The 25287-nt window shown below is 38.6% G+C and overlaps 2 protein-coding genes and 1 long non-coding RNA gene across 3 annotated transcripts; all 3 read right to left on the bottom strand.

The window, feature by feature from the left end:
• Window positions 1-5141: 5141 nt before the first annotated feature.
• On the bottom strand, window positions 5142-11987 carry LOC113009404 (uncharacterized). Its single transcript, XR_013912660.1, has 3 exons — window positions 11778-11987; window positions 11189-11253; window positions 5142-11075 (listed from the first exon to the last, which is right to left on the bottom strand). It is a non-coding gene; the product is annotated as an uncharacterized LOC113009404 (long non-coding RNA).
• Window positions 11988-12167: 180 nt separating this feature from the next.
• Window positions 12168-13089, bottom strand: LOC145419347 (signal-regulatory protein beta-2-like). Its single transcript, XM_080289919.1, has 3 exons — window positions 12660-13089; window positions 12230-12568; window positions 12168-12184 (listed from the first exon to the last, which is right to left on the bottom strand). The coding sequence occupies exons 1-3, from the start codon at window positions 13087-13089 to the stop codon at window positions 12168-12170; spliced, it is 786 nt and encodes a 261-aa protein (XP_080146045.1).
• A 5858-nt stretch (window positions 13090-18947) lies between these two features.
• Window positions 18948-25050, bottom strand: LOC145432375 (uncharacterized). Its single transcript, XM_080309184.1, has 6 exons — window positions 24951-25050; window positions 24454-24792; window positions 24019-24357; window positions 23054-23158; window positions 19946-20010; window positions 18948-19441 (listed from the first exon to the last, which is right to left on the bottom strand). Exons 1-6 carry the CDS (start codon window positions 24991-24993, stop codon window positions 19316-19318), a joined length of 1017 nt encoding a protein of 338 aa, XP_080165310.1. The 5' UTR covers window positions 24994-25050; the 3' UTR covers window positions 18948-19315.
• Window positions 25051-25287: the final 237 nt, after the last annotated feature.

Below are 25287 nucleotides of genomic sequence, written 5' to 3'. Positions count from 1 at the left end.
GGGGGTCCTTTTGTCCCTCTGTGGGGGGTCACTCCCACTAGGTTTATATCTGGGACTCTCCACCATTTGACCTTAGAACTGAAGAAGCTTCTCGGATGAAGGTGAAACGTCTTCAAGCAACTTAAAGAAGTCCAGACGCTTTTCTTTGCAAGCTCCTTTGACTAGCTGCCTTGTGCAACCAAAGTTTACTGGACTCCCACTAACAAATATGTAGTGAACTGAAACCTACTGAACAGGAGTCTTTGTTGTGGTGAGGGGTTCTGTTATGACATACTTTCAGTATTTTCAAGGCTTCTGTTTTAACTTAGTTGCAATTATGTACACTGTAAAGATTGAATTGAAATTGGTTTTTAAATATATTGGTTATTTTCTGCCATCACATTATTTGTTTTACACACATATCTCTGAAGGGTAAATGGTAAAATCCAATTGGTGGTTAAAAGACAGAAAGATATCCTTAAAACAGTGGCTGTATTTCTAAAGCTTATATTTTACAGTGTATGTATAATGACTGAATTTTGTTCTTTTGGTCAAAAACAAATAAATAAACAAACAAACAAACAAATAAGAATTGCTTCTACAAGCGTTTATAAAAGAACAGCTTGCTTTGAACAGCTCAGTGAACTCCAGCGTGGTATCCTGATAGGCAATGTTCCCTCTAAGCTGCGCACGTGCGCAATTGCGCACTGCTGGCACGGTGTCTGCGCAGAAAAAAAATATCTAACCTGAATTGAAATTAAAATTAATACTTTAACAATTCTGTTTTGCAGTGTGAGTCAGTCAGTGACTGGCTGATTACAACGAGGCCACCTTATCCCACAGTCCAGCCAATGATGCGATTCACATTCGTATATACGCAGCTGATCAGCGTCGGTGACAGGCTATGACAGCGTCCTTATGTGCGACACCGGTGTTTTAGCGAGCAAAGCGGCTGATGTGGAGTGAAGCCACGTTAATGACAACCTGTACAACCACTGGAGATGTGAGCAGGACAGACGGAACAACTGACGGACAAAGTGTGGACTTTATACCAGTTTTTAAATTGTGTTGATCGGCCACGTAAAACCAGAGTTATGATAAAATATCTGCAATGTTTGTTTTTCTTCCTGAATAATGTCGTTGTTTATATTTACTGCAGGAAGAAACGTTTTATAAGAAAAAAAGGCTCGAAAGCCTGTGAGAAAAAACAAAATTAAAAGAACCCACCCTTTCCTATTGGTCGAAAAATGTACCATGTCGACCAATCAAAACATGGCATTTGTTGTTTAGGGAGGGAGGAAGTTTTAGTAGTGGCATGTTTGAGATGTGAGAGATTTGCGACGTTTAGCGCAAATCTTGTGTAGTTAGTGTTTAGTTAGTGTGCAGTGTAGTCATAGAAGTAATAGTTTTGTTGTTGTGTGTCAGAACAATGAGGCGCCTGCTGAGTGTTACAGGTGTTACAGCAGTGACACATCTGCTGCTGTCAGGCCTGCAGGTATCAGGCTGTTGTTCTCCTTCATCTCATAGTGGACAGAAATTATTTTTGGAGCGACACAAATAATTTGTGTGGCATCAGATTTGATGCAGAACAGCTGATTGTTCTGTAAATAGTTTGAAATAGTTTGAAACGCCTTGGCTGCATTTTTAGGTAAACAGCTGCAAAATACTTTGTTTGCAAAACTCAGTTACTTTTTTGAAGAAGTAACTATATAATTAATTGCCCAACATTGGTCATTATATCCTGTATTTTGCAGACAGAGAGTTACAGACTCTCTCCCAGACCACAGACTCATAATACAAGTCAGAGCTTCATTTAAAAAAAAGAAAAAAAATAAAGTTGTGTTTTCAAAATTGGAGTTCAAGTTATTTTTACTTCCAATAGTGTTAACATGCTACACAGGTCAGGAACTAGATTTTTTTTTTCATTGTAAGTGGGCTAATTAAAAGTAGTCTAACATAGATGTAAATGCTGTAATTTGATTATTTTAATAAACATGTAACTTGGATGGATCCGATGCTGGCGTGACCACAGTGCACACGTCTGCTGTCGCTCACAGTGGTCCAAGGGAGTTTGTGCGTTCGCTCAGACACATGAAACATTAGAGGGAACATTGGTGATAGGACGTCACATTTGTTACTAAATGGTTCACAGTCAACTGTGAGTGGTATTATAACAAAGCGGAAGCAAATAGGAATGACAGCAACTCCACCATGAAGTGGTACGCCATGTAAGGGGGAGTTATGGTATGGCATTATTTTTCAGGAAGTGAGCCCGGCCCTTTAGTTCCAGTGGAAGAAATTCTTAATACTTCAGCATAAAAAGACATTTTGGGCAATTTCATGCTGCCAACTTTGTGAGAACAGTTTGGGGATGGCCCCTTTCCTGTTGCTATATGACAGAGCAAGGTCCATAAAGATAGATGAGTGAGTTTGGTGTGAAAGACGTTGACTGGCCTGCAAAGAGTCATGACTTCAACATCATGGAGTAACTTTAGCATGCAGGGCGGAGTCTAACGTAACATATGGAAGAATGGTCAAAAATTCCCATGAACACATTCCTAAACCTTGTGAAAACCCTTCCTGGAAGACCTGAAGCTGTGACAGAATTCATTTGGCTGCTTCTGCCCTGTGTCTCATCATCAATCCTGGGAGCCATGCACGCTCAAGCCATGTTTTATAAATGATGTGCTATGCTTTGGAACATTCTTCTGGATCAGCCCTATTCATACTTTTTCCTTACCAACATTCTGGTAGCTGATTGTGGTTTCAACTGTCCAAAGAATGTTTTTACAGAAGTAACTATCTTGAGACTATTGTCAGTGCAGATGCACCAAATTAGCTGTCCCGTGCAAAGTTTACTGGACTCCCACTCACAAATAACTATGTAGTGAACTGAAACCTACTGAACAAGAGTCTTTGTTGTGGTGCATAGACTTCTGTTTTAACTTAGATGCTTTTTTTAACACTAAAAATATAATTAAAAAATTAAAATAGGAAAAAGGAGATTAGTGGTCATTTTCTCCCATTAAATTAACTTTTTGTTTTGTTTGTTTTGTTTTTTGCACCTAAATTTCAGGAAATGGTAAGACTTTAAATTGTGTGGTAAAGTGTGGTTAAATATTTTTGTTTGTATTTTTGTTTGGGGGGTTTTCACCATATATATATAAAATATTTCAAATTCTTTTCTCTTTTGCAAGTGTGTTAATCTTTTTGTAGCCTGTAATTTGTAATCTGATCATTCAAAAGCTGCACCACATAGTGACTAAATACAAAATCAACAGATCAACACAATTACCATATGATACAGTAGTTCTTCCTTGGTGCAAAAAGCAGATCAGGTGCTTTGATGATTAAAGGTCACTGTACGTTTGCTGGTTGGTGAGCCTTGCCACTTCAGAGCAGATTGTAATCCTCTTATCTCATGAACTGTGATATGACACTTTCCCTGTGTGCTATGCAAACAGAGCTGGGCTAAACACTTTATTTGTTGTTGTATGTATTGTTATGTAAACCAAAACAAAATATACGACAAAATTATTCCCCCTGACTCTTTTACATTATCAAAGCAACATAATGTAAAATAAGATAAATATTAGGATTCCCTAATCCTAATATTAATATATTAGGATAATACTGCACAATTAGTGAGATAACTCCATTACATTTCAGAAATCCTGTTTTTCGTGGATGCCTGGATGTTAAACTTAATTGTAGAGCAGCCACACTGATCATGAAATAATTTAGACAGTTTTTAAACTCTCACTGACGCCGCAATGTGTCTTTGACTTTGCGACCTGAAGCGGAGTTTGGACCCGGACACAGCTAATGACGTATGGCAATAGCGCCAGGCGGCCCATGATGTAATTAGTATGCTACAAAAACCCCACAAAAAAGGAGGATGTGAAGTCAGTGATATACCTGCTGCTTGGTCTGTGGCTTTTTCTCAAGCTTGCAGTTGTTTGTAGCCTTTCTCCTCGTTGCCAAGTTTAAAATAAATAGCGGCTGATTGTCACAACTCATTGAGTGACATTGGGTGATCTGCCAGTCAGCTGCATGAAGTCTGTGGACGTTACATTATCGAATTGCTTGAAACCCCAGTGGGGTAGATACTAAAAAAAGTACCTGTTATAGCCACAATTGCCTTATGGACTGGGCAATACTAATGCTAATGCCGCTGCACTTTAACTGATGTTAAAACTAGCTATTTGCTGATTAGGAAAGCATGCTAGGTTAAAGACTATTACAGTTCAAAAGCAAATTAACACTACACTCTGCCAGATAACTAAATTATCTTTACTGTCTCTATGTCTGTCTCATTTCCCTCCCTGGGCATCAGACAGTTTTGGTTTTAATGTTTTTTGGGTTTTTTTTTTTGTTGTTTCTTTTTCCTGTCCTGCAGTATCACGGTCTGAAAGCTTTGTTGTGCCAAACACATTTTCTTTCCTAAGAGGAGCACCTTGGACTCTCTGTAGGATCAACTTTATATCTTTGATTGTATTATTCATATTATTATCTGTGTGGCTATTATGATGACGCAGACAGGGAGTGAACAGCATGAGAACAAAGCAGAGGACAAGAAAAGAAAGGGGGTGCGATGAAACAGGGAGGTATGCTGGGTCTCCAACTGATGCAGCAACTGTAACAGCTGTAACAAACTCAAACAATACACAGCACCTGAAAGACAAGACAAAGGAAGGGACACAAATAAACATTGCAATTGCTCTTTGTGTGTGTGTATGCGCATGTGTGTGTGCACATGTGTGCACGTGTGTGTGCACGTGTGTGTGTCCGTCCATGTGAAAGAGATGTTAGCACAGGTAGTGGGGGGGCAACAACCAGTGAGGAGCAGCAGGGAGGGGAATCCTAGTACTCTTACAATTTCCCAGAGGGACTAAGGCTCAGTAAGCCCCAGAACCAGGCCTAGCCACACACACACAAACACACAAACTACGCCACCCTCTGAAGTACTGACGGAGAGTCAGCCGTGTCCCCGGGATGTAGTTAAAATCCCTCCAAATCAACAGCCAACCCCAACCATACTTGCCAACCTTGACACTTCAGAATTAGGGGGACATTCAAATATACAAATACAAAAAAAACTTCAATTTCACATTGTTTAATTATTTAAAATTATTTATTTAAAGTAAGTAAATTGTCACCGTCATTACTGTCCCCCAGCCGGGGCTGTCGAAATTCAGACGCTGCATCCACCTGAGGACCTCTGAAAGCCAGGTAGGCCGGAAGTGAGTGATTGTACATCACGAGCTCTCTCGGTGGAGGGAAACTCTGCCGCCTGCTCCTTGCTATCTAAATATAACAGGACACTGGCGTAAATTCTCGACCATCTCACACTTCTGTTTAATCAGTTTTCTGTTTGACGTTTATTCAGCTGTGTGAAAACCCTCCCGAGGGATTAATGAAGTTTTATTTAATCTAATCTAATCTAATAACTTTGATCTCAGCCAAAACGATTTACTCAGGAACAAATAAAACACGGAAAAAAGTCAAACAATCACATTTTAGATGATCTAAGTTACTTATATATCAGGTTTAACCTGAGTAGAGAAAGACTGCGGGGCCGATGTGCCGGGAGTTCGCTGTTCTCGCCGGCTCAGATACTTGAAGTTTACACAGGTTCATTCTCGCCTGAAAATCTGCTAAAAGTTTATTTTGTGACACAGAAAGAGCAATAAGAGCAACATTAAAACGAAGTCGCTGCCGCCATTGTTGGAAGCTGGGATTGGCTGGCCACGCTATGAATTCTGGGATATAGTTTTTCAATTTTGTTGTCCGGGTGGAAAATCAGGAGAAATCTGGGAGAACGGTGGCTCCCAGAGATTTTCAGGAGGGGCACTGAAATTCGTGATTCTCCCGGAAAAATCGGGAGGGTTGGCATGTATGACCCCAGCCCCAGATAGGTGTAGGAAATTGGGGGTGTAAAAAAATCCGCCGGCCCCCCTCCCTACTTATCTGTGTGAAAAGTGGTCTGCTGGATGCATGTATGGGTGCAGCTCAGTGTATTAGGGGTAAATATGAGAGTGACTGTGTGAAAACTAAGCACTATTAAAATTGAGGGGACAGATGCAACACGAGATTGCTGCAGAGGAAAGTATTATTATAACAATTTAATAGGCTTTACTAGACAGTTAAATTAATATTTATGCACATTCTAATACCTTTACAGAGAAGTTCTTAAAAGTATTGCTGCATACTTCTGATAACTGAAAGATTATCAGAAGACCAAACCCAGAAATATTTATGTATGGAAACAATGAACATTGCACTCATTAGATGCACATGTTGTAGCACCAGTGCACCTGCACCTGTGCCAAATCACAGCAAACGTTTTGCATGTTTGTCTTTCAAAGAATGTTGCTACGTATTCGTCAGTGGCTGTGAAAGAACAAGCAAAGCCACATGTGGCAGGCGAACTGTGAGATGCAAGCTGCGGCTGGCTACTTCTCTGCTGCCGACACCCCGCCAATCCTGTTTACTCAGAACGCACATGATATTTGGTATCGACAGGATATGTAACTCGTTGACAAGAAGCCTCCCCAGGCTATTTTTAGCTTAAACCGTTAGACAGATTTCAGTTTTCAGCCTTCCTGGATATGGCCTTGATTATTATAAGGCCAAAACGAATTACTCTAAACCTGAACAACTACAAGTGTGCTTAAGTTAAAAAAAATTAATTTCGGTAAACTTCTGAGAGTTAAACTCTTTCACCATTTAATGAGGTTTGCGGACCTTGTTGTGACCTTTACTTGCGTAAAATTGTGGAGAGAGGAAAAAAGAAAAGACATATTAGAAACGAGGATGAATATTGTCTGGTTTCTTATGAGGCAGGTATGGGGGACTAAAAGCAATCTTAAGAGCCATCACATAACCCAGTCCACGTTGTGTAATGTTGCTTTGTCAGTATTATTTGCTGTATTCCTGCTGCATGTCTTTCAGTGCTAGTACATTGACTCTCCTGTCAGAGATTTGCTGGCCCCTGACAACACCCACGTTTAACAAATCTGTAGAGTCCTCATTAGAAGGCTGGAGGGGTGATAGTCAGGATTGGTTCAATTTGGACAGGGGTGGCTAACTCCAGGCCTGGAGAGTCAGTTAGATGTGTCATTGATCCATCACTAGATTAGCTTCTCAATATTTCTTGAAGTTCTCCCGAGGCCTGGTGATGAACTAATCATTTGATTAAGGTGTGGTGACCTAGAAGTTTGTGTTTTTCACTTTTTTCTTCTCCCTTTTCATCTTCATTTCTACTCTGCCTGACAAATATTCATTACAGCACGCACGTCAAAGGACACGTTGTATGTAAATTAGCCACATTAGTAGCTTCGAAAAAGTGATACTTATTGGATAGTCTGGGGATGAGAATGAGCTGCACTAAATGAAAACTCATATATGATACTAAGAAGGTGCAAAAGCATGGGGATGATATGACAGATGCACTGGAGAACAGCAGCAACGTTTTTCTATTTAAATGCTTCATTACATCAATTTTGATGTTATTAGCTTCGAAATAATGATGACAAGGGACACAGTTCCCTTTTTCAGCCATTGTGATGAGTTTACTATGAGCTCACTATTTATTGGCACAATGCATAAAGGTAAGAAAAAGAGGCATGTGAGGGGAAGATCAGCTTTCTCTGCCACTTTCACTTTGAACAAACATTAAAATGTACCGGGTGACTAAGTAGCACAGCTTTTCAAAACAAAAAATCATGATAACCACATTTCTGCAATAGAAATTCTCACAGCACAACTGTTGTATTTTACAGTACAAATGTGTAAATGCTATGTATATGAACTGCTGCCGTTAAAAAAACAAAGTGGGAAAAGTTCAGAAACTAAAAATAAAAAATGAGAAAAAAAAGCCTTCTGTGGATTCACACCACACAACCACATCACTGCTTAATTTTCCATTCATTTTTCATGCTGCTGCATGTGAAACATCAACTACAACCAAAGAATCCTGTATAAATGAATCATTTACAAGCTACTTATTTTTAAGTTTTGCGTAAGTTAAATCAACTCAGTGCAAACACGCAGGTCGATCATTGAAACTCTGATCATTAAAAATCTTGTTTGATGACCACAAAGTGAATGTGATGCTGTGTTGCATGAGCCCACCAATTTCCCAGTATGTTTATTTTTAAAATGAACACTAATTGCACATTTTTCTCTTGTAAATGGTTGACGTTACTATGGTCAAGCCCCTTTCATGACTACATTCCAGAGTAAAAAGTCAAACACAAAGTAAGGCCATATGTAGTCCTGCTATTACTACAAAAACTTTTGCTACAGTTTCAGTCTTGTTGTCTTTTGGAAGTAAACTGAAATCATTTAACTTCCTATTAAGAAGAAGAATTGTAGGCCCAAAAGATGCTCTGCTGCCACCTGCTGGTGAGTTGTGTAATTCTTTTCCAATGCCCTAGTGATTATAGAAGACAAAAATGTTACTACACTATGTTTTGTATAAAGTGGAAATGTTAATTATTACTTAAATCTACATTTTAAAAATATTGCATGAAATGCCATACAAATATTCATTTGTCACTTTATCAATTTAATTGAATGACAGACATTTTTGGTTGGTGATGTAAATCCTAAAAGCTTGTGTTTGACATTTAGAGGATTTAAGGTATTTATTGTTTGTTTATTCTAAGTTCTGTTAATAAAATTGTGAACATTTAAGATTTTTGTCATGACATTTGTTTCTCATTCTCCTCAAATGAAATTCAAGTGGGAAAATTTATAGTAGCTGGGTTGCCAGATGGCTTAAAATAACTGAAATTTACCGTCACCTAAATATTACTGAAATTTTTCATAATCAAAATACAGAAAATCTGTCTATTATTATATTTGGGTACTTGCAAAATTGCATTTCAATACATATTCACCTGACTACAGGTGCAGCTGAGATTCGAAGTATAATGCCCGAAAGGTGGTCAAAGACCATTGTTCTGTTTATCCCTCCTTTTGTTCTAGTTTTGGTCTTTGCTACTGTTTTGTCACTACTGATAACATGGGATGTGCCATTGCCAGAAGGCTTGCTGTATCTCTCAGCAGAGACTCAAGAGGGCAGGAGGAGAGGGCTGTAGAAGTGCATCATCCCGGCCACAGGATCAGTATCTGCATCAGTATCTGCATCTTTGGGCAAGAAAAAAGATCACAAACACTGCCAGTCACATAAAATGACCTCCAGCAGATCACATGTGTACATTTTTGGCCAAATTTTAAGAAACAGGCTGCATGGGCGTGGCATGAGATGCCAGCATCCATTAATATGAGCTGTGTTAATAACCCAATACCATGCAGATTGAAAAGAGTGGGTTAACACATTTTTTTAATCAGGGAAAGACTGACAGCAGGCAACCTGCTAGTTACTTGCTAGTTAAATACAAAAAAAATCATATTGCTCTATAAATGATCCCTGGGGGGAAAAAACACACACATGTGAGACTTGTAACATTGTAACAACAGGCACTTTGGTGCCTCATTTTGTATAGGCCTTGATGATGTTTAAATAACCTTTTAGGGTTTTCACAGAAACGCCACAGCTATGACAAGTGTAATATTTAAACATCCTTAACATGCTTATGTTGCAGACTCAATCCATTCATTTAAAACACCGTTATACACATGCAAGGTATATAATGAGTCTGCTGAGCACGAGATAAAGCCTGTGAGTGCATATTTAGGCACATAGTCCCTAAATGTGCCTAAATCCAATAAAGCATGTCTACTGAACTCTACCTATTACCCAGGAAATATGCCCCCTATGTGTTCATATCTAGGCGCTGCGGGCAGACCAACATGCCCCACTCATCTACTGTGGGCCCACATGGGGCCATCCACACAAGTCAGTAGGGCAGCCCACACCTAGATTTTGACCATTCTGTGGTATGGTGTGGGCCCAGAATGGGCATCACCACATGCCGGCATCATACCCACAGGATGCCCACAATGTAGATCTGGGGTTACCTACTGGTATCCATGTGACCCACATTTCATGCCAGTACAGTACAGGGCTGCCCACCCAGGTTCAAATGTGCAGTACCACTCACTTCACACTGGTACATGAGTCCATAATTTCAAAGAAACAGTGGACTGCCCAATACAGGTTGCACACAGGAAACCAACACGGAGGGCTCCGAGAGGTAAAACTACTGTGGTTTATTAGCAAGATAATGCTACTGAGCTTGAGTCTGGAATATTTACCTTGCAAGTATATTGTGTATTGTTGAGTTCTCTGCTCTGTGAAATGCCCTTTTTTCTCCTTTATTTAGCTTCTGTTGTTCTTACAATAAAAGTTGAGTGTGCCCTTTCGGAAGTACCAGCGCTATGTTTGGTGGAACTAGTGTAACAGACACACCGGTCCACTGTGTCCATTTCATGCTTTGCTTCTCCAAATCATGAAAAGTGCATGCAGCAGTTGCAGTAAGCAAAACTGTATTCTAGCCTTAAGTTAAGAATGAATATTGGGTTATGGTGATATTTCTGCTCATGTACTCTTCCAGAAGGCCATATGTCCATGTGATACTTCAGGTAGGGGAAAACATACATGATTGAGGTATTTTAGTGAGCAAAACTTAAATAAAGAATCACTTACTGCTAGGGATGGGTATCGTTTAGGTTTTAACCGATACCAGTACCATATCGGTACTTTTGAAACGGTGCCGGTGCTTAAACGGTGCTCAAACCGCTGCTTAAAGAATGGAGAACACAAAATTGGTCCAAAAACCTGGCTTCACTGGCTTCCAGTTCATTTATGAATCCATTTGTCTTTAAGTATCTTAATGGTTGTTCCCCATTTTACCTCTCTAATCCTGAATCCTGACAGAATATCTTCATAAAGGTGGTTAAAAGAATCCGTCTTACAAAAGAATCTGTCTTTTGTCATTGTAATTTCCTTTTTCATCTACCCAGAGGAATGGCATCTGCATCAGCCTTAAATCTGCCTTTTACTGGCCCTCTCTGATGCCAGAGTATATGGTGCTCTCTGATGACTCCTTCTTACTCTTCCATCTTGAAGATTTTCTTGAGGGGAAATCCAGAGCCACATAGTTCAGTCCTGCTTCTTCACCTTCCTGTAAATTATTAACAAAAATATAAAAAATTGAAAATAATAAATACACAAAGAGAGAACATCGCATAGTGTGTGTGTGTGTGTGTGTGTGTGTGTGTGTGTGTGTGTGTGTACCTCGTTACTCATTTGATCCCCAGGTGATTTTTCCTGTTTGACATCAGTAAAGACTTCTACTTTTCCTGTTCATAAAAAGAAAAGGTTAGCAGTGAATTTATTTATTTTAAGTGCTTGTCTGGCAGAATCAAGAACAAATCTTTTGAGATTGTAGAAATACGTTATAGGGCGATATCATCATTACTGCCAGGAAACCAACAAGGCACCATTTTTACAATATTTGAAGATATTCTTTTGTATAAATAATGCCTGGTATTTGTGTTAGCTTTTAATGTTGTACCATGGTAATGGTTCTGCATTTAATTGACTTTTTTACTGTTATCCTCTGGCCACGTGTGAGCACATGAATCAATAGTTAATGCAACAATTTTAAGTAATATTGACCACACTGAGTACCACGCCTGTCAGCTAAGAACAGGAAACAGGAAAATTTTTTACTGAGTTTAGTAAAAAATAAAATAAGGAAACTTTGTATTCATATAAATTATTAATAATTACTGATTATTAATAATTATTAATTATTAATATATATATTAATTATTGATATTAATTATATGTACACAGTATGTTATACATGTGATTAATTTACCTTCGCAGTGTTTACGAGGTTGGATTTTTTTTCTGGAGAGAATCAGTGCAAAATTCAGAAGCACAGAGCAGGTCAGCAGTGCCCCAAGCACAGTAACGAGCGGGAACTCCTCTGGAATGAGAAAACATCCCAGCAGACAATTAACGTTCGATTATATAATAGTATAATACTGTACATTACTCACTCAGTTAATCCACAGTAATAACATTTCATATAGATGGTTTAAATTAACTCAATCTCCAAGGTATGCAGTATCTCAGTAAAAAATTATCATAAAAGTTAGTTTGGATGTTAATTTTTATGCATCCAGTAACAGTTTGCTTACCAATGGTCAAAGTATAAAATTATTAAAGGCCTGAGAATATCTCTTGCTTATTCACACACAAATCATCAGGAATCAGGAACAACTAGTACAGATAAGCAAATATTAAAATAATACTTTAAAAACATACTTATCTCCACTTCAGTTCCTTTACCAAACAGGATCTGTCCACATGTCGCCACAGCACAGTAGTACGTCCCAGCATCAGATGAGTTTGTTACAGTTTTGGACAGACTGTAGTCACATCTCCCGTCCTCTTTATTTCTGAGACTGCCGTGGTAAATGACGCCTGGATGGGATTCTGATGCACCTTTAAACCAGTGCACTTTGTCTTCATCTGGACACTGATCTGTGTCATTTTCGTTCTCAGAGAGGAGCGAACACTGCAGAGTCATTGTATCACCCAGATGGACTGAATTCACATCTGGAGTTTGTTTTACTGTGAACAATCTATGCTGGGTTTTAGGATCTGTAGGAATTAGAAAAAGACAAGAAATTCACTGTAGTTGTTTAGGGTTCGACCCTCCCTTATCAAAGACAACCAAATGAATATACTTTACCATTCACTGCCACAATTGTGCCATTAATAAAGGTCAGACTGAATGATGATCCTGCTTGACAGAAGTATGTTGCTTCATCTTCTTTGCTTACATTTCTTATGGTAAGAGAATGCACATCACCCACTTTTGTGGCACTGAATCTTGAGTTGTTAATTTGAAATAATATTTTTTCAAAATTTCTATTATCAACTGTTTGAACCATATATCCATAATTCAGCTTATACCAGTAAGACAACCCAACATTATCCCTAGGGATTTTACATGTCAGAGTCACATTATCTCCAAGTTTAGCCACAGTTACAGAGATCTGCTGAGGAACCTCATTCATTTCAGTCACAGCTAAAGAAAAGAGACAAACAGTAACAGTTAGAATGTAGAATATTACAAAGCCTAATATATATCTTGTTTTATATTTTTTACAATGATACATTTGGCAGTGTAGAAGAAGTAAACTCACTCAGTGTACTTAGAAGAATCAAAGAAACCAGTCTTCCGATCATTGTGTTACCTCAGCCTTCTCTTGCACAACTGATGTCTACCCACTCAAAGGAAGATTTTGTGACAAGCTGATTACAGTTTGCAAAGTCGACATCATAGTGATTGGCTGACGCAAAAAAATAAACTTCCTGTAAAATTTCCCAAACCATTTACAGTGAATCTGGGCGCTAATCATCAAACAATTTTAGTTTGTTTGTAATTTCAAATTTGTCATTTTAAGCACATGATGCTAAATATGGTTCACGTTTAGCACGACTCCATCAGTATATGAAAGAAAAGTCAAATAGCCTTTAGCTGTAGTTGTTTTTTATTAATCTTGTATAATTAAAGTAAACCAATAATTAACTCATACTTTAATAGAAAGCTTTTTTATACTAAAAGCTGGTGATAGAACAAACAACATTATTCAGCACAGTGCTTTTAAAGTAAATTTTTTACTAAAATAACGTTGTTATATGTTGGTACATTTCATTTACCAACATATAACTGATATGTTGGAGGCAAATCGTGCAAAGAGAGTGAGGTGTGGAACCAAATGCAGACACAGAGGGAAATGGAGCAGAGGTGCGAACCAACAGCCAATCGTTTATTTAGCTCCTGAATGATTACAGGAACAAAACTGAACTGTGACTTGACTCGAACTGAGATATCAAACTATGATACTATACTACTGTGGCTATGACTAAGGGAGAGAGCATAAGCAGACCTCCAGACACAAGAGCTAAATACACTGGAGGGTAACTGGGAAAGTGAACACACATGTGGAAAAACAGCTGCCACAACAGGGAAGTGGAAACAAAACACATAGAAATGTGGCAACAAGGCCGGCAATAAACCGGAGCTAAACTTAAGAACTAGAATTTATAGAACAGAGAAAGTTTTGAGTGCTGGAAGTACAAAACAGAAACATTACACTAGAAGTCATAACAATATATAAACCCAGAATTAATAATAGTCATAATCAATGAGATGAGATGAACAAACACAATTTTTTTGGGGGGGGGGTTGTTTGTTTGTTTTATGACATGACATTGAAGGCAAGTACTCACAGCTGAAGAACATGCAGCTTTCTGAGTAATTTTCTGCAAGGTGAGAAATAATGAGGGGAAACATAAAAAGAGGCCACAACAGACACGTACTCATGGTCTTGATAAAAACTGACTGCAAGAAGTATATGCTGTGTGCAGCTTAACATCCTACAAATCAGATTTCTTTAATTAGTGCTACATATTTTCCAAGTTACCGTGACCTGTTATTGACAGATTTTTTTCAATACATAGCTGATATTGTGTGATTCTGACAGCAAAGCCTGGATTTTCTCTCTGTAATAGAAAAATATTGCATTCCTCTCACGAAGCAAAGCACTACAACAGATTTCTGAGGCTTTACTTCTTGTTTCCATGTCGATCAATATACGGATAAGAAACTGATAACCGATCTACATTTTTTTTTTCTCTGCTGGCCTTGTTTCATATAAAACATGAAATAGGGATTTATATTCCATTGCTCTTAAAATGACTTTTAATCAAAGTGTATAATTTGGATGATCCAAATTATATGCTGCTCCAGGTGCGATTGACGCACCTGAGCAGCATCTGCAATCACGCCTCGCCGGCTTAAAAGTTTTGAGTTTTTGGCGAATTTGGTTGCTATTATGTTGAACTGGCAGCGGGAGAGCTGTAGCTCTGTGTGTGTGTACGGCAACTGGTAAAATAAAGATGATCAAAATGCCACTGGGTCTGCCGTGTATGTTTACAGTATTATTGATACTGCTAAGTATAAGTGTATGAAAAAGTATATTATCCTCATATTACTAAATATATAAGGTATAAAGAAAATACTATTATTTCAATGTCGTACATTAGAAAGTTCTAAACAGCCCTGTGGGGAATTAAAGCTGTGTATTATGTGAACACAACTGAACTTGTGAACACAACTGTGTGGAAGCAGTGATCATTAAAAGCGATCACATTGGTGGTGCACAGGCAGCTGTGTAAAAATAGTTTGACTGAATCAGCAGGAGTCCTGTACTTTTTCATTTTCAAGTATTGCGGTATGTGCCAGTATCAGTGTTTGTGAAAAAACAAGCACAGCCACATGTGGACCACAAGATGCAAGCTGTGACTGGCTACTTCGGTGCTTCCCACACCCCAACAAGCCTGTTCACTCAGAATGCATATGCATCTGGGCATCAACAGGACATGAATCTAGTTCATAAGAACTCACCACAGGCTCTTTTTAGCTAAAGCTGTCGATAGTTCTAGACCTTCCTTCCTGAATATGGCCTCATTTTGTTTCAAGTAATATAACGTTGTACAAAAACACTTTTTAGGCACACAACTACAACTGTTTGAAAGTTAAAGATAATTCTCCATTGAGGGAAAGTTTTTATGATTCATGAGGTTAAATATGTTATATTTAGATTCGTGTGATTTAATCTTACTGTCGCTTTCTCTGAATGAGGTTTACAGACCACCAGATATTTGACTTGTGTGACTGAGGAGCTAAGAAAAAAGACGTGTCAAGTATTAGAAACCACGATGAATGTTGTTTGGTTTCCTTTAAGGTGAGTGTGGGGGACTAAAAAACAATATTCAGACCTAACAACCACACAGGTGGTTAAACTGTACAACCTTTGATTTCTACACACAATTTAAGTTAAACCAAGTCAGAGATGGCAAATTAAACTTACCACAAATGTCCTTGAGGTCCTTAGACTCTTGACTTTGATAAGCAAAAAACTTGACGACAATGTGGAGGATAGCACAATCACTCCGTGGTGAAAAAGGCCCGTCAGCGTCTCTACCACCTCAGATGCTTGAGAGACTTCCAACTGCCCTCCAAGGTGCTCAGGAACTTTTACTCGTGCACCATAGAGAGCATCCTGACGGGAAACATCTTAACCTGGTTCGGGAACAGCACCATGCAGGACAGACGAGCTCTACAGAGGGTTGTGCGGTCAGCTGAGCGCACCATCCGCTCCGAGCTCCCTGACCTGCACTCAATCTACAGCAGGCGGTGCTGGACCAAGGCCAGGAAGATGGTGAAGGACCTCAGCCATCCCAACAACAGACTGTTCTCTCTGCTGAGGTCAGGAAAGCGATTCCGCTCCCTGAAGACCAACACAGAGAGACTGAGGAGGAGCTTCTTCCCGCAGGCGATACGGTCTCTCAATCACAATCACACCACCACACAGTCCTGACCCACACATATAGTTCTTACACACACACTGGACATTCTGGACATTGTTTTCACTTCATCACTTAAATCACTGCTGCTGTTATTGTGTATATATTTATTTATACTTCTTGTGTATTTTGTTCATACATTCTTATATAGTTCTATATTGTGTATTGTGTATTTTGTTGTACAGTTATTTTATTTTCAATTTAATTTATATATTTTATCTTATTCTTTCCCAGTGTGTTGTACAGTTATTTCATTTTTAACCTTAATTTATATTTTATTCCTTCCTAGTTAAATTTACCCTTTTTAATTTTTCATATTTATTTCCTATCTTATTCATAGCCTTTTCCTTTTTTGTTTTCTTTAGGTCACGAGCAGTTGTCCAAGCATTTCACTACATATCGTACTGTGTATGACTGTGTACGTGACAAATAAAAATTTGAATTTGAATTTGAACATTTCTTTCCTTGTACAAACAATGAAGGAAACCACATTGCTACAATGGAAATTCTCATAGACCAACTTTTATTTCAGAAGTGAAATATTTCTGATACCTGCTACTGTTAAAAAAAAACGTAGACTCTGTGGGAGGGGTTCAAAATGTTAGCTCCCCACACAGAAACTAAAAATAAAAAGCAAACGTGAAAAAGATACCTCCTGTGGATTACATCTCATTTGGATTATACATACACATTACTCAATTTTCTGTGCATTTTTTAATTTGTAATTTATCATTTTACTTACAAAAATGTTGACTCAATTTAATGTATGTCAGAAGTGTTAGTCCACCAGTTACCCACAGTTTTTACATTTAAATTGAACACTATTATTTGTTTACAGCACTCTGGTACTGTCACGGACCCGGTTCCGGGGACTTGGGGTCCGTGAGCAGTGTGGACCTGTAGTATTACTATTGCTGTTATTATTATTATTGTTATTGTTATTATTGTATTGGATGTATGTTTGCTGCACTGTGCTCTTGTGTGTGAAGGCGCCAAAAAAAAGCTCCAGCCGATTCAAGAGAGAAGGACAACTGCTGACAAAGCAAAAACCTGTAGTGATCCCGCATGTGTCAGGAGTATCGGAACAGTTGAGACACATTTTTCTAAACACCGGGTCTCTGTGGCTTTTAAACGCCAAAAGACACTGCGCCAAAAATTGGTCCACCCCAAGGGTCGTGTCCCCCAACATAAACAGAGTAACATAATGTACACTGTTAAGTGCCAGGAGGATTGCCAGGATTTATACATCAGGGAAACCAAACAACCTCTGGCGAAGAGGATGGCACAACACAGAAGAGCTACCTCGTCAGGCCAGGACTCTGCAGTCTATTTACACCTACAGGCCAGCGGACACTCTTTCAATGATGAGGATGTAACATCCTGGACAGGGAGGAACGCTGGTTTGAGGGCGGAGTCAAGGAGGCCATTTACGTGAAAAGGGAAAGACCATCTCTGAATCGAGGAGGGGGCCTAAGGGTACATCTGTCACCATCTTACAATGCTGTGATTGCAGCCATTCCCCAACTCTGTGAATGGTATTTGTTCTGGCTCCTTAAGAGTCGCCCCACATGTTATGTGGTGTTATATAAGTTCATGCAATCTTTATTTGTTTCTGGGCCACTGTTCGTTTTATTTTGACATCCTACCAAAAGGGCTATCTCTCACTACTTCCTGTCTAATGGGAGAAGGACAGTTTGCTACTCCTGTGCCTGCCTATGCTACCTCTTAAGCCATCACAGTCTGTAAGTTGGCAGTAATGTTGTGTTTTACCAGTGTGTGTTTGGCACTAACTGCTGTGAGTTGCTTGTGATAGTTTGAGCAAGTGAATTCATCTAATGATGTGCTTCATTTGATATTAGGCTAGACGCTAAGTAGCACTATCTAACCTCAAATGTTAGCTTATTAAGTTCTGCTTTGCTTTGCATAGTAACAGGTCATATCATCTTCTGATTGTAAAAAACATCCTGCTCACACGGGATATTTTGTGTTTTGTTTACAGTTTTGCCATTCATCCTTTCATGTATTTCAAAAAGCCATGCTATGCATCCAATTGAATAAATCTGCCAGAAAGGAACAACAGTGTGTTTTTTTCTACATGAGATGATGGTTAAGTGAAAGGGCAGAATAGTACTAAAAATAAAAAATGTCTGTGCAGAATAGTACTCATGGCCATTAATCAGTGGTCTTTGATCAGTGGCTGTCGATGAATGGTCATGAGAATTTGCATAACTATGATGAAGGAATTGACTTTCCAGCCCATCGTTCCTTCAGTGGGCTGGTTTCGGTTATTATGCAAACGTACTGTTTATAAGATTGGGGAAACCTGCAGTCAGCTGAGAATGAAGAAGTCACCTGGATGAGTGATGAAACGTTTCCTCCACTGAAAACGCTACATCCAGATAAACAGAATCAACTTCTGGAGATTTACTTACCTGAATAATTGAGCATGCATCGAGACCTTTTTTTTATGTCGTTAAATATTTTGTATTTATCTGACCATGTCATTCAGTTTCAAGTTGTAAATATGTAATATACTACATTACTTTTAAGAAAAATAACCAGTAATGTGTAATGCATCACTTTTTTGAATAACAAACCCAATGGTGGATACAATCAATATTTTTTATTTCTATAATTTTTTTATAAATGTATTTCCACAGTGAGCAGATAAGCATGATGCTATTTAGCTTTAGGTATAACAAGCAAAGAAGTAAGAGGTTACAAGACCATAAAGTACAAACATGCTGTATAAAGACTAAAAAAACATCTTTTTGCACAGGCACCAGTCTGCCACACAATAAACATACATTGCATATATATGGTAACAACTCTACCTATTTAATCAGTCTAGAGTACCTGAATAAGAATCCTGGCAAAAAATCTTCATAAAGGCAATTAAAACAATTTGACTTACGGCAATAACACAACAAAAAAAAAAACCCACTCTGCCTTTTTCATGGGGACAGCCTTTTACTGGCCCTCTCCGATGCCAGAGTATATGGTGCACTCTGGTGACTCATTCTTACTCTTCCATCTTGAAGATTTTCTTGAGGGGAAATCCAGAGCCACGTAGTTTAATTCTACTTCTTCACCCTCCTGTAAATTATTAACAGAAATGAACAAACTTTTGAAAATATTTTTAAACACCTAGAACACATAAACACAAACAACACAGAGAACAATGCACAGACATTTTTTTTTTATTGTTTGTCTTTAGGCAACAGTCTTGTTTGACATGACTTCATGTTTCCATGCAATGGTAATTGCAGCTGTTTAGTTATGATCATGAAAACACACATCTAAAGTGATATTACACTAAAGTAAACATGTCATTGTTTACTTTAAAGGACTGGTGAGATGTCAGATGTGATTGATTACTAGACCATCATTTGACACCTACTTTTCAGATCAAACCTAGTTTTTCTAGGTTTTCTTTTTTTGCCCTTTCTTGTATTTCACAACATCAAACTGCTTTCTATTTCTTTTACAAAATCTTTAGCTTCCTCGTTCTGTGTGTTTCATCCTATCCAATATTATGATCAAAGTCAAGTCATGCATTTCAATATAGATAGATTGCTATAGGGGTGTGTGTGTGTGTACCTCATCATTTATTTGGTTGGCAGGTGATCTTTCTTGTCCAACATCATTGAAGACTGGTACTTTTCCTATTCATAGAAAGAAGACATTAAAAATGTTTTTTTAAAGGATTATTTTAAGTGCTTGTCACGTCAAAATCAAGAACCAATTGTTTGAGCATTTATCACTGCCAATTTTTGTTTTTGTTTATTTCTATGCAGAATTGTGGTGAAAATGCTAACAATAGTTTTACAAAATAAAAAATTAGTCTGGAAAATTTCCATGAACTGCTAGGAATTGATTTAAAATTAAAATCTGACAGAGGTGAATTTTAACAGTTCACCCCACACAATAGAGTCGAACAGAAACATCCTACAGAAATATGCTGAAAATCCACACATTTTATTTAACATGACTCATTGGTTTAAAATATCATTGGTCTCTTTTCCAGAAGCAAGAAACTTCCATCCATCCATCTTCTTCCACTTATCTGAAGCTGAGTCGCGGGGGCAGCAGCTTAAGCAGAGAAGCCCAGACCTCCCCAGCCACCTTCTCCAGTTTGTCCGGGGGAACACCCAGGCGTTCCAAGGCCAGCTGAGAGACATAATCTCTCCAGCATGTCCTGGGTCTGCCCCTGGGCCTCATCCCGGTGGGACATGCCCGGAACACCTTACCCAGGAGGCATCCTTGTCAATGCCACCTCAACTGGCTCCTTTCAATGTAGAGGAGCAGCTGTTCTAATCTGACCCCGTCCCAGATGGCTGAACTTTTCACCCCATCTCTATGGGAGAGGACAGCCACCCTTGGAGGGAAATTCATTTCTGCCGCTTGTATCTGCAATCTCATTCTTTCGGTCACTACCGAGATACTTAAACTGTTCCACTTGGGGCAGGAACTTGTCCCTGATCCGGAGTTGGCACTCCACCCTTTTCTGGTTGAGGAACATGACCTCAGATTTGGAGGTGCTGATTCTCATTCCAACCTCTTCATACTTGGTTCCATTATCCGCAAAAAGCAGAGATGAGATTCTGAGACCACCCAAGTGAAAGCCTTCCACCACTTGGCTAAGCCTAGAAATCCTGTCCATAAAACTTATGAACAGACTGACAAAGGATAGCCCTCAGTCCATCACCCACCGGAAATGAACTTTTTGCTGGCTATCCGGACCAAGCTCTTGCAACGGTTGTATAAGGATCAAATGGCACATTGCAATGGGCCAGACACCCCATACTCCCGAAGCACCTCCCACAGGATACTGCAAAGGACACAGTCAAATGCCTTCTCCAAGTCCACAAAACACATGTAGACTGGTAGGGCGAATTCCCATGCACCCTCGAGTATCCTTGAGAGGATAAAGAGCTGGTCCAGTGTTCCACAACCGAGACAAAAACCGCATTGTTCCTCCTGTATCCAAGGTTCAACTAACGGACGGACTCTCCAGCTGCCTGGCATAGACTTTCCCAGGGAGGCTGAGGAGTATGATGCCCCTATAGTTGGAACCCTCTGGTCCCCCTTCTTAAAAATGGGAACCACCACCCCCAGTCTGCCAATTCAGAAGTACCACCCTTGATCTCCACACAACATTGTAGAGACGTGTCAACCAAAATAGCTCTACAACAGGGGTCCCCAATCCCAGTCCACGAGGGCCGGTGTCCCTGCAGGTGTCCTTGATCCATCACAGCTGATTTAAATGGATAAATTACCTTCTCAACATGTCTTGAACTTCTCCAAAGGCCTGGTAATGAACTAATCATGTGATTCAGGTGTGTTGACCCAGGGTGAGATCTAAAACCTCTAGGGACACTGGCCCTCGTGGACTGGGATTGGGGACCCCTGCTCTACAACATCAAAAGCCTTCATGGAACTCAGGGCGAACCTCATCCACCCTAATAACTTCCCTTCCTAATGGGGATGGGACCATCAGTTGTGTTATGCAGAAGTCAGGTTGGTACACATCTGACAGCCGTATTTGACAGCTGTTAGAATTCATATTATGGTGAAAATCAATGAGCTAAGTAAAGAGAAACAACAGTCCATCATTACTTTAGGAACTGAAGGTCAGTCAGTCTAGAAAACCGCTAAAACTTTAAATGTGTCCCCAAGTTCAGTCGCAAAAACCATCAAACGCTACGACAAAATGGGCTCATGAGGACTGCCCCAGACCAAGAGTGTGCGAATCAGGCCTTTATGGTCAAACAGCTGCTAAGAAACCACTTCTAAGGAAAGGCAACAAGCAGAGAGATTTGTTTGGGCCAAGAAACACAGGGAATAGACATTAGACAAGTGGAAATCTGTGCTTTGGTCTGATGATTCCAAATTTGAGATCTGGTTCCACCCACTATGTCTTTGCAGTGCAGAAAAGGTGAACGGTCAGTCTCTACATGCGTGGCTCCCACCATGAAGCATGGAGGAGGAGGTGTGATGGTGTGAGGGCTGCTTTGTTCGTGACAATTGTGGGGATTTATTCAAAATTGAAAACAGCATCTCTGGGAACTCCTTCAAGACTGTTAGAAAACCATTTTAGGTAAGTATCTCACAAAGCTCACTGAAAGAATGCAAAGAGTGTGCAAAGCAGTACTCAAAGCAAAGGGCGAAGATTTGAAAGAATCTAAAATATAAAACATGTTTTGACTTATTTCACACTATTTTTGTTTACTACATAATTCCATATGTGTTGACTCATAGTTATTTATAGTTTTGATGCCTTCAGTGACAATCTACAATGTAAATAGTCATAAAAATAAATAACAACCATTAAATGAAAAGCTGTGTCCAAACCTTTGACTTGTAGTGTATATACTGTTTCTCATGCTGATTTTTTTTTCTCTCCTAGATGGCGTATTTGTTTATATGGGTATAGCTCATGTATATATATATTAAAATATATTTATACTGTATACTGGGTACCACTCCTGTCAGCTAAGAACAGGAAACTGACATTATGGCTCAGTAAATAGTAAAATAAGTAAATTGCCGGGGAATGTTTTCAGCATTGAGTGAATGCCTTTGCTAAATAAATATATGTTCAAGTGTGTGTGTGTGTACATATATATATATATATATATATATATATATATATATATATATATATATATATATATATATATATATATATATACACATATGAATTACCTTTGCACTGATTTTCACCAGACAATATTAACCTCGTGAACATGGCAAAATTCACAAGCACAGAGCAGGTCAACAGTGCCCCAAGCACAGTAACGACTGGGAACTCTGGAAGGAGAAAACATTGCAGCAGACACTTAACATCTCTGTATTTAGGAAGCAAAGACTTGTGTCAGAAAAAGCTAAAATCAAAGTATCTAAGGCTGCAACTACTTGATTGAATTTCCTAGTTATATGGTACTTTAATGATAAATTATCATAAGTTAAAATACATAACATTATGAAAGAATAAAGTTACATTGAAACCAAGCACACCGTTGTTTTTCTTGTGACATTACCAATAAGTCTGATGTGTCACATGACCCTCTTCCTTTTGAAAAAACAAAAGTTATATCCAAGATGGCCGACTTCTAAATGGCCACCATGGTCACCACCCATCTTGAGGAGTTTGCCCCCTCACATATACTAATGTGCCACAAACAGGACTTTAATATCACCAACCATTCCCATGTTATTACAGTGTATCCATATAAATGGCCCACCCTGTAGATGTTTATCATTTTTTATGCATCCAGCAATAGTTTACATATCACAAGTTCAATGGTAATTTTTAAAAACTGCAGTTAATGACAAAATGGGTGCAGACAACAGTTATTCTCAGCAACCTCAAATGCACTTTTTATTCTTTACACACAAGAATGAATTAAGATTAATGGGTTGGCATGCTATGTTAACCTTAAGTGAGTTTATTATGAACCTGGCAGTATAACCTTAGTAACATAAGCTGTATACATAACCACCTCAGTATCAGGTTATCTTCTGTTAAAGTAAATTGAGCTGTTAATACTTCTAGTCGATCTAACTCAAATTCATTTTAGAGGCCTGAGAATATATCTTGTTTATTCATGAACAAACTCACAGGAATTATAAATTATTAATAAAGATATTAATAATACTTTAAAACATACCTATCTCCACTTTAGTTCTTTTACCAAACAGGATCTCTCCACATGTGACCAGAGCACAGTAGTCCATCCCAGCATCAGGTGAATTTGTTATAGTTTTGGAGAAACTGTATTCACATCTCCCGTCCTCTTTATTTTTGATACTGCCGTGGTAAATGCTGCCTGGATGGGATTCTGATGCACCTTTAAACCAGTGCACTTTGTCTTCATTTGGGGACTGATGTTTTCCATTTTTGTCCTTAGACAGGAGCGAACACTGTAGAGTCTTTGGCTCACTCAGATGGACTGACTCCATATCTGGAGTTTGTTTCACAGTGATAGATTTCTGCTGGGTTTTAGGATCTGTGTGATTCACAAAAAGACATTTAATGGTATTAATTGTAATTGTTTGGGTTTAGACACAGTTATGACATAAACGATAAAATGAAAATGCTTTACCATTCACTGCCACAATTGTGCCATTAATAAAACTAAAATTGTCTGATGATCCTGTTTGACAGAAGTATGTTGCTTCATCTTCTTTGCTTACATTTCTTATGGTAAGAGAAAGCACATTACCCACTTTTGTGGCATTGAATCTTGAGTTGTTAAATTGTCCATTGAGTGATATTTTTTCATAAGTTCCTGTAGTAACTGTTTGAATCATATATCCAAAATTCAGCTTAAACCAATAAAACAACTTTGTATTACTTAGCGCACATGTCAGAGTCACATTATCTCCAGGTTTAGCCACAGTTACAGAGATCTGCTGAGGAATCTCATTCATTTCAGTCACAGCTAAAGAAAACAGACAAACAGTAACAGTTAGAACAAAAGAGAAAACCTTTTTTAAAAGGTATATTCATCATGTAATGTAGAATATTACAAAGCCTCAAATATTTTGTTTTATATTGTTTAAAATGATACATCTGACAGTGTAGAAGAAGTAAACTCACACAATGTACTTAGAAGAATCAAAGGAATTAATCTTCCGATCATTGTGATACTTCAGCCTTCTCTTGCACAACTGATGTCTTCCCACTCAAAAGATTTTGTGACAAGCTGATAGAGGTTTACAAAGTCGACACTGTAGTGATTGGCTGAAGCAAGGAAAATGCACTTCCTGTAAAATTTACCAAACCATTTACAGTAAATCTAGTTGCTTATCATCATTTTCTATTGATGATTCTGCAGAAACAAAAACGTAATATCGGCATGGAAATACAGGTAGACAATTACACATGAATACGACTAAATTTACATTTGAAAACAAATTTTGTTTGTTCGTAATGC

This window comes from Astatotilapia calliptera, chromosome 2, assembly GCF_964374335.1.
Source record: "Astatotilapia calliptera chromosome 2, fAstCal68.1, whole genome shotgun sequence".
NCBI classification, from domain to species: Eukaryota; Metazoa; Chordata; class Actinopteri; order Cichliformes; family Cichlidae; genus Astatotilapia; species Astatotilapia calliptera.
Note: the sequence above shows the minus strand (reverse complement) of the source record. Positions and strands in the feature narration are given on the sequence as shown.